General features: G+C 43.1%; 1 protein-coding gene across 1 annotated transcript in view; it reads left to right on the top strand.

Moving 5' to 3' along the window:
* The window catches only part of LOC126456672 (brain-specific angiogenesis inhibitor 1-associated protein 2), a 628,716-nt gene extending 620,792 nt beyond the window's left edge, over nt 1–7,924 (top strand). Inside the window, exon 13 of the mRNA XM_050092414.1 lies at nt 7,789–7,924. Within this exon, the coding sequence (XP_049948371.1) occupies nt 7,789–7,861 (73 nt within the window). The 3' untranslated portion in view covers nt 7,862–7,924. The remainder of the gene's footprint in view (nt 1–7,788) is intronic.
* Nucleotides 7,925–15,701: the final 7,777 nt, after the last annotated feature.

The following is a 15,701-nucleotide window of genomic DNA, read 5'->3' as shown; positions in this document are numbered from 1 at the left end:
TCTGGTCACAGATGCTACAATGCCTCGCCATCGCTGCTGCGTTACATACGTGTTTCAACCTTTCTTCGAAGGTGCTACTGTAACTGGACTACAGTATCTGGAGATGTTAGAGAATTGGCTGTTCCCTCAGCTCGAACAAGAAGCACAACAATTCATATTTCAGCAGGATGGAGCGCCACCACATTGGCACTTATCTGTCCATAACTACCTGAACGTCAACTACCCGAGGCGATGGATCGGCCGCCAGGCAGCCCGTGACAGAGCACTTCATCACTGGCCTCCAAGAAGCCCTGATCTTACCCCCTGCGATTTTTTCTTATGGGGGTATGTTAAGGATATGGTGTTTCGGCCAACTCTCCCAGCCACCATTGATGATTTGAAACGAGAAATAACAGCAGCTATCCAAACTGTTACGCCTGATATGCTACAGAGAGTGTGGAACGAGTTGGAGTATCGGGTTGATATTGCTCGAGTGTCTGGAGGGGGCCATATTGAACATCTCTGAACTTGTTTTTGAGTGAAAACAAACCTTTTTAAATACTCTTTGTAATGATGTATAACAGAAGGTTATATTATGTTTCTTTCATTAAATACACATTTTTAAAGTTGTGGTATTCTTTTTGAATCACCCTGTATATATATATATATATATATAACTTTTTTTCCCCTTCATTGTGTTTCAGTGCCCCATCTGGGGTGGGCTGCAGCAGCATATGCGCTGCTCTCCAGCCGAAAGACAGCAATTATACATAGAAGACATTTAAGATAACAGAATGGAGAAAATATGGCGTACATAGATATAAAAAAATGCGGAACAGTACAGAAGAGAACAGACAAAAAACGGGGGACTGTAAAATGGAGATAAAAACCATAAAAAGTTAGGGCACACGAAACAAAACCACACACTGGATCATAAAAGTATCGACGGACGGCGTAGCACACAACAATCAGTGACAAGAACACTATGTCCAGCGCACTATTAAAATCACAGCTCTTGACGCACAGGAGAACAGCACAAAACACAACACTGACGTAGGACACTGATGACGATGAGCAAACAGAGAGGATCTGCCAGGAGCATATTGACGAGGGAGGTGGGAAGAAAGGAGGCCGGGGAGGAGATGGGGTAGGGATGTATAAAACGTCAAAATTACAATACATAAAAACACACGTTTACACTAAGTACGAGTGCAAAGCATAAATAGGCTGCATATCGTCACCAGTACATACCAAGACTCGCGTAGTTAAATGTACGTCGAAAATAACATTAAATAATTGCGATACTTACATGTCTGGGATCCAAGTGGACGTCACTGAAGTTCGTAGACGAATGATACTGATCAGCTTAGAAGCTACTAGAAGAAGTAGGAGAGATGGCGACCTCATTTGGCCTTGATTCTTCTACTTCTGGAAATGTTACTTCCGCAGTAATCCACAATCTTAAAAACAAGCGATATATTAAAAAGGATTACACATCATTCGTCGCAGATGCACAGGTTTTGTAAGTATGCTAATCTACATAAATATAATACTCTGAAATAATGAGTGCTACAATATAAAACCAAAAACTGTAGGACGCACGTGCCGTAAGTCGTGAAACATATCAATACATCGTCGTCGGAAGTACGAAATACACTCCTGGAAATTGAAATAAGAACACCGTGAATTCATTTTCCCAGGAAGGGGAAACTTTATTGACACATTCCTGGGGTCAGATACATCACATGATCACACTGACAGACCCACAGGCACTAGGCACAGGCAACAGAGCATGCACAATGTCGGCACTAGAACAGTGCATATCCACCTTTCGCAGCAATGCAGGCTGCTATTCTCCCATGGAGACGATCGCAGAGATGCTGGATGTAGTCCTGTGGAACGGCTTGCCATGCCATTTCCACCTGGCGCCTCAGTTGGACCAGCGTTCGTGCTGGACGTGCAGACCGCGTGAGACGACGCTTCATCCAGTCCCAAACATGCTCGATGGGGGACAGATCCGGAGATCTTGCTGGCCAGGGTAGTTGACTTACACCTTCTAGAGCACGTTGGGTGGCACGGGATACATGCGGACGTGCATTGTCCTGTTGGAACAGCAAGTTCCCTTGCCGGTCTAGGAATGGTAGAACGATGGGTTCGATGACGGTTTGGATGTACCGTGCACTATTCAGTGTCCCCTCGACGATCACCAGTGGTGTACGGCCAGTGTAGGAGATCGCTCCCCACACCATGATGCCGGGTGTTGGCCCTGTGTGCCTCGGTCGTATGCAGTCCTGATTGTGGCGCTCACCAGCACGGCGCCAAACACGCATACGACCATCATTGGCACCAAGGCAGAAGCGACTCTCATCGCTGAAGACGACACGTCTCCATTCGTCCCTCCATTCACGCCTGTCGCGACACCACTGGAGGCGGGCTGCACGATGTTGGGGCGTGAGCGGAAGACGGCCTAACGGTGTGCGGGACCGTAGCCCAGCTTCATGGAGACGGTTGCGAATGGTCCTCGCCGATACCCCAGGAGCAACAGTGTCCCTAATTTGCTGGGAAGTGGCGGTGCGGTCCCCTACGGCACTGCGTAGGATCCTACGGTCTTGGCGTGCATCCGTGCGTCGCTGCGGTCCGGTCCCAGGTCGACGGGCACGTGCACCTTCCGCCGACCACTGGCGACAACATCGATGTACTGTGGAGACGTCACGCCCCACGTGTTGAGCAATTCGGCGGTACGTCCACCCGGCCTCCCGCATGCCCACTATATGCCCTCGCTCAAATTCCGTCAACTGCACATACGGTTGACGTCCACGCTGTCGTGGCATGCTACCAGTGTTAAAGACTGCGATGGAGCTCCGTATGCCACGGAAAACTGGCTGACACTGACGGCGGCGGTGCACAAATGCTGCGCAGCTAGCGCCATTCGACGGCCAACACCGCGGTTCCTGGTGTGTCCGCTGTGCCGTGCGTGTGATCATTGCTTGTACAGCCCTCTCGCAGTGTCCGGAGCAGGTATGGTGGGTCTGACACACCGGTGTCAATGTGTTCTTTTTTCCATTTCCAGGAGTGTACAACATTGCCATTTTGTATCATATACATCGTTGTTACTGGGTAGCATAATTGCGCGAAAAACACAACAAACACAAAAGAATATTTAAAAAACAGTATGAAAAGATGTCCACAAACATACACGTTTCGGTAATTAAACTGAACTAAAAATAGACCAATAAGGGTTGCGCATGAAATCATACTATATGTGGCAATAAGATCACGTTCAGTAACATATAAATCAGAAAAAGAGACCATAATTATATTGACAGTAGCATTTGGGCAATCAGTATAATTACAAGGAAAGGGTAGGGGAAGGGAGGAGTATGAGGGGTAAGGGGAAGGAGTGGAAGGAAAAGGGGGGGGGGGGTAAAACGGAAAGAGGAAAAAGAAAAGTGCTAAGGGAAGGAATGTGGATAAGGTAGGTAGGATAAAAAGAATCAAAAGGAAACATGTGTATGTGCTGCTTATGTTGTGTAATCATATTTTGTTCATTGCTTCGTTGAGCCGGGTGCGGTGGTTCAAAATGGTTCAAATGGCTCTGAGCACTATGGTACTTAACATCTGTGGTCATCAGTCCCCTAGAACTTAGAACTACTTAAACCTAACTAACCTAAGGGCATCACACTCATCCATGCCCGAGGCAGGATTCGAACCTGCGACCGTAGCAGTCGCGCGGTTCCAGACTGAAGCGCCTAGAATCGCTCGCCTACAACGGTCGGCGGCTGCGGTGGCTGAGCGGTTCTAGGAGCCATTTGAACCATTGCTTCGTTTTAAGATTGTGGATTACTATGGAAACAACATTTCTCGAAATAAAAGAACCAGGGCGCCACGAGTGCGCCACCTTCCCTAGGTTTCCTATTAGCTTCTAACTTGTCTCCATCGTTCATTAACGAACTTTAGTGATGTTCACTTGGTTCTGGACATATATTTTCGGAATTGTTTAATGTAGTCTAGGACGTACCTTCAACTTTGCAAACTTTGGCGATATGCAATCTGTTTATACTTTGCACTTGTACTTAACGTAAACAGGTGTGTTGATACATTGTAATTCTGATTTTTTCTACATTCTCCACCTACGTGATTGCCGCTGACCTCAATATCCACAGCCGTGCTCCTGCCGAACTCCAGCGATGGCATCAGTTTATCACCACCCTCCAGGGAGACCAGGTTCCCCTCCCCCAGCAGATCCGACCCGAATCCAACACCACTCCCAACGTGATAGTAGCCTCTCCCAATCTCCTTGGGCGCATCACCGCCGATGTCCTTGACCTCATTGGCATTGACCATGCTCCCGTCTTCCTCACTATCTCTGATGTTCGCCATCCCCTCCCCCCCACTCTTCGCCCTGACATCCCTCCTAAACTTGTCCACGATTACTCTTGCGCCAACTGGGATGCCCAACGGGACTCCATACACACTCAAATCGAACACCACGACCTTACCCTCCAATCTCCTGATGACATCTCCTGCACCGCGGCCTTCCTCCACCAGATCTTGTCTGACGGCGTCGCCACCCATATCCCTACCAAAGCCATCCACCCTCACCACTCAGCCTTGCTCCCACAGGCCGTCCTCCTCCTTCGTGAATCCCGCCGCCTCTACCGCTGTGTTCTCGGCACTCGTGACCATAAGACACTCACACGCCACCAGCAATTACGACGACACATCCGCAACATGCTTACTGCGAAGAAACGCCGTGCTTGGCGACAGAAATGAAGACAACTCAACACCATGCTCCCAAGTATTGGTCTGCTTTCCACCGCCTTACTGGGAACCGCCCTGCCTCACAGTACCCTCTTCTCCTTGATGACCGTCCCTTTCCTGACAACCTCAGTAAGGACAACCACTTTGCCTCCCACCTATCTGATGTCTTTTCCATTCCAGGTGATCTACAATTTGATTATCCCTCCTCCCTGACATCATCGAATGTACGGATACCTCTGTTCCTCACCTTCCTCCTAGCTTACAGTACTTGAAACACACACCAACATCTAAACTTAACACTCCCACCACTTCACACGACATCAGCTGCACACACTGCATTAAATGCAACACTGCTCCCGGCCACGATCACGTTACCTACCGCCATCTCAAACACTGCCCTCCCTCCTTCCTAGCAGTCCTTGCCACCCTCTACAACGTAATCCTTGCCACTGGCTTCTACGCCGACCTGTGGAAAACCTCCTGTATCTTGATGTTCTCCAAACCCAACAAGCCTCTATCTGATGCCTCTTTCTATCACCCTATATGTCTCAGCTCAGAATTCAGCAAGGTCTTGGAATCCATCCTTACCTGGTGTATCCATCACCATCTCCACTGACACCACTTTCTCCTCAACACCCAATGTGCCTTTCGACCTCCCTTCTCTGCCAACGACCAACTCACTCATCTCCTCTCCCTCCAGGATAACTGCCGTCACTCTGCCAATTTTGTCTCTCTCAACCTCGAAAAGGCCTACGACCATGTCTGGCATCCAGATCTCCTGTTTACTCCATACCTATGCCCTTCCTATCAACTATGTCCGTGTGATTGCCTCCTTCCTCTCCCACCGCCCCTCCTACGTTACCACCCATAACGCTGATTCCTACACTTTCTACCCCTCTGTGGGTGCCCCAGGGCTCTGTCCTCTCCCCTCTTCTCCACCTCCTGTAAACGGCAAATATGCCCCAATCCCCCCTCCAGTACACCTGCAGTATGTCGATGACACCGCCTTCCTTGCCCTCGCTCCTACCCTTCAATAGTACCAATGCCTTCTCCAGAATCACCTTGACCTTTTTGCTCCATAGTGTAACCAATGGCTCCTGAAAATCAATCCTTCCGAGACCAGACAATCATCGTTAGTCATTCCACTCACACCTTCCTGCTCCTCGATTTTCCCCTTACAATCTGTGCCCATCCTATCTGTCTATCCCCCACCCTCACCTACATTGGCCCTGCCATTGACTGTCACCTCACCTGGATCCCTCATCACCACTCTGTCCAATCCAAAGCCCACAACTACCTCTGCCTCCATAAACTCCTCTCTGGTCAGACATGGGGGTTAAACCCCTCTACCATCCTCCACACCTACAAATCCTTAATCTGTCCCATCCTCTGTTATGACAGTCCCACCTGGATATCTGCTCTCACAAATTCTGTATGTCCCTCCAGATCCTTGAGTGCCATGTGCTCTGCCTCACCTTCTATATAGGCCTCCCATTCCCCATGCAGATCTGCTACAACCTGATTCCTGTCCCCCATCTGGTCCTTTTCCTTGAACATATCCACACCTCCCACCAACTTGATCCCCCTCATCCCCTGGTTGATCCTCTCCTCTCCAACGTTCTCCCTGTGCTGCGCCTTCACTGTTGTGTCCCCCCTACCCTCTCCCCCATACCATCCACCTCTACACCCTTCATATCCTTTCCCAAGGCAGCTTCCATCGACTCCCCCTCCAGGATGATGCCCTCTCTCCCTCCATTTATCCCTCCTATCAACCCTGATCCTCACCTCGCCCTCTGTCCTTTTCCTGGGCTCCCTCTCCCTTCCGTCCTGTTTTTTCCCCACCTACCCTCTCTCTGGCTCACTTCTCTCCCCTGAATCCTTTTGCTCTCCCCTCCACTGCCTTTCCCATTTCTTCTCACATCCGCCCTGCACCCATTTTTTCTGTATTATCTCCCTCCAATGCCCCCCTTTTTTCTTTTCCTGTCCTGCCCCCTTTTTCCCCCCTCATTGGTCTGGTTCATCCTCCCGCCCCCACCATCTGCCGCTGTGTCGCCTCTATGGTGCTGTTTTAAGTGAGTATTCAGTGTTGTGTGCCCCTGTCAGTGCTGCACTAGTTGAAACCAGACAGTCCCGTGTTTTTTTTTTTTTTAATTGTGCCTGTCTGTTTACTATGTGTTTTACTCAGCATCACCGACCGTTTGTTTTGTATTTATTCGCATCTTTTTCGCCAGGTTTCAGTTTTTACCAGTCACCATTTTATCACCTGCTTTTATTGTTCTGCTATCTCGTAATTCTGTTTTTTCAACTTCTCTTCTTTCTCGGGGGGGGGGGGGGGGGGGGGAATCGAAATCCAATAATTAACACTAAAATGGTCACTTACGGATTAAACATCTGTTTTACTTGCTACTGTGGCTGTTCCTTTGGATCGTAAGCGAATAAGAGTTGCTGTTCAGCAACATCCTGCACGCTGTAAATATGCAGAAAGGTAAAAAATCTGATCTTTAAATGCTCACCCCCTTCCTGTATCCCAACGATCACACCTCACCGGTCAGAAATTTTAGTATGTTGTTCATGACGCAACCTCCTATCACTACACAACAATTTGCGAAAACAAGAATTTTTTCCTACAATTTTCCTTTGTTGAGCTGTCTACTATGGGAAAGCGTTGGAACAGCTTCACCAGCAGATTTCAGAATGCCACTATTCGTGAAAGTAAATAACACTAATAATGATTCAGAGAGAAATATATAAGATAGCAATCCTCTCACGCTACATCCATAATAGAAGAAGAGATGATTCTTCTTCCATTATTTTCTTTTTCAGGGGTTTCCAAGTAGTGTGTACAAGCTTGCATCATATGTTTTCTCGTTTGCTGCAATTTCTGCTAGAGATGAAAGGTAGCCTTGCAGAGTATGTATTTTCCCACAGTGCAATTTAAATAAAATAAATGTCTCTCGCTTATGCAGCGCGTGTTAGTGACGCAGCATGCAAATGTGTAAAAAATGGAGTGGCCTCACACGGCTCACCCGTCTTTCTGTCTGTCGGCAGGAGCAACGTGTTCGCCACGGTGAAGCTGCGGAAAACCAAGACGAACGACCGGTCGGCCCCGCTCATCCTGTAGGCGGCGCACACATCCACACACACACCTGCCCTGTTTCTCTTCCTGCCAGCCGCAGAACCGCGGGGCTCCCCCGCGCTGCATAGCTTCGCTGTTTTCTCCGAGTCCGACCAGCTATTACGTAGTATGCGCTAGAACGAGTCCCTCTGTTCCCGTCTGGCTGTACGTGACACCGGCGGGCTGACGTGGAGGGGTTCAGAGGGAAATATTTTTAAATTAGATTCCTACAAGACACAGGCGACGAAGAACCGTGACGCAAAAGGGTGCAGAGGGAATAGAAACCATCTAGGGTTAAATACATTGTAAGTGGCTGGAAGTGTTCCAGTTTACAGCTAAGGAAAACTGTTGAATTGTAAATTAGCTGTAAATAAATATCCTAATAAAAGTTTATCTCATATATAAACACCTCCTGTACCACCACCACCTACCAACCAATTTAGATAAAGAACTCAGCCAGTTCTCTTAGTCGCCTCCCCCTCACCTATCGACCTTAATGACGGTAAAAATTAAACCGTGTGTACCTAATGGAAATTTGGGAAAAGCAATTGCCACCGAAGCTAATCTGTCGGTAAAGAGGGACGAAAGGGTTACATCTAGATGAAAGGAAAAATCCAAATGAAACTGGTGGATATCAATTTTGAGAAAGGGTAAAGCTAATAAAGAAAGTAAATGTGCAGTCGTTACATAAACAGTTAACTGGCGTTAATTAGATATTTCAGATTTGGGGAAAATTACGGTCGCCAGTCCTATGGACAACTACTATAATAACTGAAAAAGAAAGTTCATTGCACATATAATTAGCACTAAAAGCCTGGCAACTGAAGGTTGACACGTGTTGTGTGAAAACTGAATATTTGTCAGAGGTAATAAATTTCGCTACACTCTGACTTAATTTAGCAAAAGAATTAATAAAACCGGAAAACTGGAAGTTAATTTACTGACTGAAATTAATAGTGGACTTAGTTTCTGAAGCACTACGAAATTCAATAAAATAAGGTTGGTCTTGGGCTACCTCAACAATCATTTCAAAAGCTACTTGAATCTATGCAATTTAGAAATAAGAGATTTAACTTTGAACTTGAATTAAATTATTCTGAACAATTAACAATAGTAAAATTTTGTATGTACCAAGCTGAGCTGCAGTCACAGGTAAGCTAAAATATGGTAACAAAATTCGCACTCTTAATTTGTGCTTGTGTAATCTAAATATTGTAGCCAGCTAAGAATACCTTAACTGAACTTTGAAATTAAAGCAGTGTAATCGAATTATATTACTTTAATGCTGGCGTTTGAATTTCAACGACACTCGGGTTCATTCCGGAAAAGGAAGGGACCCTGCTTGGTAATGCAATTGGGCGAATGAGCAACAAATGTTCGTGCTAAGTTGCTGTATTTTAGTGATGCTAATGGAATACTTTGAAAAGCTGAAGTTTACCATACAGTTCTAAAACTTAACGTGCTTTCAGTCTTCCTTGTTGGTTGATTGAAGGTTTGAAGTCGTCGATCGAGGAGGTGGCGACAGTCACTCATTGTCGGCCGTAGCTGTTGCAGAAGCTGGATTTTGGCACACCTTCTTCTCGACACGGTCACCAGGCGAAACGGGCTCTTGATTTGTGCCTGCTAGTGTTTCCCGTCCGCGACACCATATCAGAAACTATCATAGCAAGTCGAGCGCAATTACATGCTGGCAAACCCCGAAAGCGCGGCAACTCGCGGGAGCGTCACTCAACACACCTGCTCCACTGCCCTACTCCAGCCAGACTCTGCTCTGCCCGCGCTCCACGCGGCAGAGTTAACACTACCCAAGGTCCTAAAAACTTTGGTTCTCCACACGACCTATCGATGTAATAGTTCGATAGCACAGTTTTCCCTAGGCAAGACCCAGCGTAAAAATACAAATAGTATTTACAAAACAAACCAATTATACATCGACATAAATGCATATACATATATACATACATATATATATATATATATATATATATATATATATATATATATATATATATATATACACAAATAGTAAAGCAATTACAACATATAAGGACACAGAAATGTTATATCTTGAGGTAACAAAATAAGGAAAAGATTTATAGTACAATAGATGGAAATAGGAAGATATGCATTTGCGGCATTACACTCTGCGCAAAGCATTGTTCTGAAAGCGAAAATTACGCCCCTTTGAAGAAAAATCCAACTTAGGCACTAATTTAAGAACATATCGTCCATATAATTTGAGACGGTATAAACGTCTAGGCTATACGTGAATTTCAGAATTGTTACGTGTTTCTTGTGGATCAAAGAAACTTCGGAAACATCAATTGCTGAGGGAGGTATTTTTGTATCCAACGGAAAAAAGTGCATCATTGAGTTCAATGGTTTAAAACATATGAGCTTGAAGTTCTGGAAGAGTAAAAAGTTCACCCGATTTTTAACAATTTTCACAAGATACAGAAAGGACGTCTATACAACTAATGAGTTTTTAAAAATTATGTGGTTAATAATTGTCGCCATGTCCTAGGACGCATAATTTCCATTGCTATAATAAATACACTAATACTGCATGCATCATAACTTTTTATTTCCAACTGCCGGTTACGATCTCCACTGCAAATTATCTTCAGGTGGAGGAGGGAACAGGAGAAAAGCAAGAAAACGCCATTGCATCAGGTCTTGAAGGCTCAACGGCACCGACCGGCTGCCGTGTCATCCTCAGCCCTTAGGCAACACCGAAACCAGACACGGGGTACCGCTACTTCTCAATCAACTAGCTCCTCAGTTGGCCTCACTAGGAGTGAGTTCACCCCGCTTGCCTACAGCACTCGGCAGACCTGGATGGTGACCCATCGAAGTGCTAGTCAAGTTCGAATGCGCTTAACTTTGGTTATCTGACGGGAACTGGTGTTTCTACTCCAGCAATGCCGTTGGCTAAGAAATACGTAACAACAATAAAAAGTTATATAAGAGTGATATTACATACAATACTCTCAAAGATTGTACAAGTAACAGAAAGTACTATGACTCACACATACCTGGCAGTGCCAAGTGCAGTTGTAAATAGTTCCACAAAACTAATGTAAAAAGCATGGATGTAGTGGTAAGAAAGCTTTTTCGTACTGTCACTTGTGTAATCCTTAGAAGAGCACACTGAAACAGCGTAAAAGAGATTCCTCGATCGTAAAAGAAAATAACTGATAAAATTTAAGGATTGAAAGACACTTTAATGTAATACATTTCGGGGTGTATTATTTGTTACACACACACGAATATAATAAACAACCTCAAAGTGCATTGCACACCGTATATTTTTTGTTCTTATTTATATATTGTAAAAGACAATGCGAATTTAACGAACACATGTCATTTGCATAGCTTGAATAATCTATCTGTTAAAATAAAACTTTAAGAATTTGCTTTTATTTTAATGAGTAGGGAATAAAATACACGTAGGATCCTTATTGTAAGTTGAAAACTCGGAGTAAAGACTTACAGTAAGAGTACGATAGAAACATAGTGAACCAGTGAACCCTATGCACTCCACCGATGCGACTTGTTTCTGCATCATACCGTGAGTGGCATTGCGTATCATATCTTATCGCCTCAGGGAGAACCGGGCCTTAGGTACCGTCTGTAGTTCAGGGGCCGTACATAGTCCAATTTCATCACAAATTTCGGACTCAGAAGAATTGTGGGGCTTCGTCAGAATAGGTGTTTGCTGAAAAATAGAGTGAAAACGATCTAGAAGTTGAGGAAAGAATTAGTTAATATCTTAGATTGTCTATAGATGAGATTCGCTATTGTCTTTGAGGCTGTGGGCTCCGACGTCAGAACTTTCCAATTGGGTACTGATATTGTGAAGTAAAAAAAGATGACATAGACAAGGTTGTTATAATTTAAAATTCGTAGAATGGTTAGGAATACACCACACACTTTCAGTAAAAAGTAAATTATGGCTTAAGTCAACCATTCCCGTGGGAGTTTACTTGAATCCGTAAGTCTGTCAACAATTTCATAAGTAAATAATGGAAGACAAAAAATAATAACCAGGTTTGCACTTCTTTACTGTTAAATCTCTTGTGTGGCGTAGAATATACCTGACAGTAAACAGTACGTCTGTGGCAGCAGAATAGGCAGAATACACAGAATGGCAGACATTAAATTTCACTAACGTTCAGCAATGTTGCGTCATGTGCTATAGAATGCAGAGAACACCAGATGGCCTAAATGTTGTATCTGAGTCTAGCGACAGCAAGTCTGATGAAGAATTATGCAGACAGCTCTGTGGAGCACGATCGAGGTCAACGCCATCACGGAGCTGAGCGTTCTAGAAGGATACGCCAGCCGTACCAGGCGGATAAATAACGCCGCATTTCCACAGCCAGCACAGTCCATCAGGTGTACCCACTGCAATGTGATGGCTACGCCGTCTTCCATGCTGCAGCCAGTCAGCCATCCATTAATGTCGACAATACCTCCAGCATCATCTCAACAATCCGCTTCTGGGGTATCTGGTGCAACCATCAACCCTGCAAAATACAGGCAATTACCAACGTACACCCTACGCTCCTATCGGAGCACAAAAAAAGCTAAAATGTTCCTGTTGACTTAGAAGGCTGTGACTGCAAAGTGAATACCAGTTGCCTCATTCTACCTTGCTCAGCACCTTTAAAAATTTCCCCAAAGCTTTTGGCATGCGTGCATTGTTGCTATCGTGGTTATCAGTCCCAAGACTGGTTTGATGTAGCTCTCCATGATGCTCTATCCTATGCGACCCTCTTCATCTCTGAATAATTACTGCAATCTACATCCTTCTGACCCTGCTTACTGTAATCATTTCTCGGTCTCTCTTACGACTTTTACCCCCCGCCTCCCCGACACACACTTACCCCCAATACTGAATTATGGTCACTTGATGTCTCGGAATGTGTCCTGTCAACCAATCCCTTCTTTTTGTCAAGTTGCGTCATAAACTTGTTGTCTCCCTAGTTGTTTTCATTACTTACTCGATAGGGACGTGGTCGACCCATCTATTCTTCAACATTCTTCTGTAGCACTACATGTCGAAAGCTTCCATTCTCTTTTTATCCAAAGTGTATATCGTTCATGTTTCACTTCTATACATGGCTACATTCCAAAAAAACCACAGAAAAGATTCCCTAACACTTAAATCTATATTTGGTGATAGCAAATTTCTCTTACTAAGAAATTCTATTGCCAATCTACGTTTTATATCATCTCTACTACGGCCATCATCAGTTATTTTGCTGCCAAGTAGCAAAAGTCATCTACTACCTTAAACTTTTGTTATTTGGGGCCTGCGGTGCAAAATATGTCTTTTAATGACATGATTATTTATAAATAATATCCAGCTACACTGCTATGTAAGTTGTTTATATTTTATGTAGTCCAAAATGAGCTAATTACGGCAAATTTCCATCGTCAGGTGGTCTGTAAATACATAGATAAGCGATGGTCTTAATATAATGGTTTTGTAATAATATTCTGAAAATTTATAATATATCATTAGGTGTTTTACCTCACACGTAACATCGTTGCTGTCATATCCTGTCTGTTTTGCAATGATTACTTTCTCCCAGGTGTAGAGTGGAGATGTATATTAGATATCAGTTGCTTGTTTCCCAAATATGCTACTTTTCTGACAGTTGGATGACAGTGCGTCAGCGATGTTACAAGTTTATATAGTAACCATTAACAATACATGATGTGTGTAATTCAGTTATTTGTTATTATTTTTTCATATAGGTTTGTTTCTAATTATATTTTTGCCTACAGTTAGTTTCAGTTTTATTTTACGTTTTTAATTTTTCGTAATAATTGTTGTCTATTATTTATGTTGGTGTTCTGCCGTTGGTGTTCTGTCTCTGTTTTACACTACTCATGTTTTCACTGTTATATGGATATGTGTTTTTTAGAGTTACTGGTATTATTATTTACCCGTTTTCCCTATTTATAATGTGATACAGTTTTCAATATACTTTTTGTAGTTTAGGTCGTTATGTTCGTTCAGTAAATTTGTTGGGTTGTTGTATGCGCGTGAATAATCTCTATTTTCTCAAGGATGTTCAACAATGTTCCCTTTTGCGTAATATGGAAGATTTCTAGTGCTTCGTTTATGGATTTTACACAGTGTTTCTCTGCTTGTAAATGTTGAAAAAAAATGTAGATGCGTTATTTTCACTTTCTCTCGTGTACTCATTATATCTAATTTTGAAGTTTCTACCATTTTGTCCTATGCAGAATTTTTGACATCTCTTACACGAAATTTTGTAAACGCCGGGATTGTTGTGTATGGGAATATTCGAGATGCCTCTGTGAATTTTGTGTTTGAGGCTGTTTGTGTTTTGAAATGCAAATGCGATGTCGGTTTTGTTGAATGATTTGTTTATTTTATTCGAGATGTTTTCTAGATAGGCCGTGGTTAAGTATTTTGTTTCCTTCTTTTTCGTTGTATGTATGGTTACTGTTATTTCTTTATGTATATTGTGCCTTTCAGGTTGTGTTTTACTGTGGTATAATTGTGTTACCATTTTGGGGTCATAATCGTTTTGCTGGGGTATGCATTCTAAGATTTCTATTTCCCTATGAATTGCTTCGACTTCCAGTTGTAAGTTTATTAATCTGTTCAGCATTGTGTGAACGAATGCGAGTTTGTGGGCTTTTGGATGACGTGAGTGTGCATTGATAATACAGTCTGTTGTAGTAGACTTTCTATAAATTTGGACGCAATGTTTGTTGTTAGTGTTCTTAATAGTTAGGTCGAGGAAGTTAATTATTTTGTTAGTTTCGTATTCTATGGCGAATTCACATTATAAATCGGGAAAACGGGTAAATAATAATATCAGTGACTCTAAACAACACATATCCATAGTAACAACAATAACATGAGTGGTGTAAAGCAGAGACAGAAGACCAACATAAATCATAGACAACAACGATTATTACGAAAACTTAAACACATAAATAAATTTGGAGCTAACTTTAGGCAAAAAGATAATTAGAAACAAACCTATATGAAAAAAATAATAATAAACAACTGAATTTCACACATCACTTATTTTTAACTATGTAAACATGTAACATCGCTGACCCACTGTCATCCAACTGTCAGAAAAGTAGAATATTTGGAAAAAAGTAACTAATATCTGATATACATCTCCACTCTACACCTGGGAGAAAGTAATAATTGCAAAACAGACAGGACATGACAAGCAACGATGTTACGTGTAAGGCAAAACACATTATAAATTTTCAGATCATAGTTACTCGTATTAAGACCATCGCTTATATGAAGAACTTACATAGCAGTGTAGCTGGATATTATTCATAAATAATAATACCTTAAAGTGTCTCGATTCCTAAATTAATTCCCTTAGCATCACCTGATTTAATTCGACTACATTATATTATCCTTGTTTTGTTTTTGTTCTTACATACCCTTTTCAAGAAAATGTTTATTCCGCTCAGTTGCTCTTCCAAGTTCTTTCTCATCTCTGACAGATTTAAAATGTCATCGGCAAACCGCAATTTTTTTATTTCTTTTCCCTGAACTTTCATTCCTGCTCCTAATTTTTCTTTAGTTCCAGTTACTGCTTGTTCAATGTACAGACGAGTAACATCAGAGATAGGATACAATCCTGTCTCATTCTCTTCTCAAATACTGCTTTCCTTTCATGCGCCTCGACTCTTACTCCGTCCATCTCGTTTCTGTACAAATTGTAAATATCCTTTCGCTCCCTGTATTTTACCTAGGCTATCTTTATAATTTCAAAGAGAGTATTCCACTGAACGGCAAAAACTTTCTCTAAATATCCAAATGCTACAA

This window comes from Schistocerca serialis, chromosome 2 (genome assembly GCF_023864345.2).
Source record: "Schistocerca serialis cubense isolate TAMUIC-IGC-003099 chromosome 2, iqSchSeri2.2, whole genome shotgun sequence".
Classification (NCBI taxonomy): Eukaryota; Metazoa; Arthropoda; class Insecta; order Orthoptera; family Acrididae; genus Schistocerca; species Schistocerca serialis.
The sequence above is the reverse complement of the archived record's forward strand: the minus strand, read 5'-3'. Positions and strand labels throughout refer to the sequence as shown.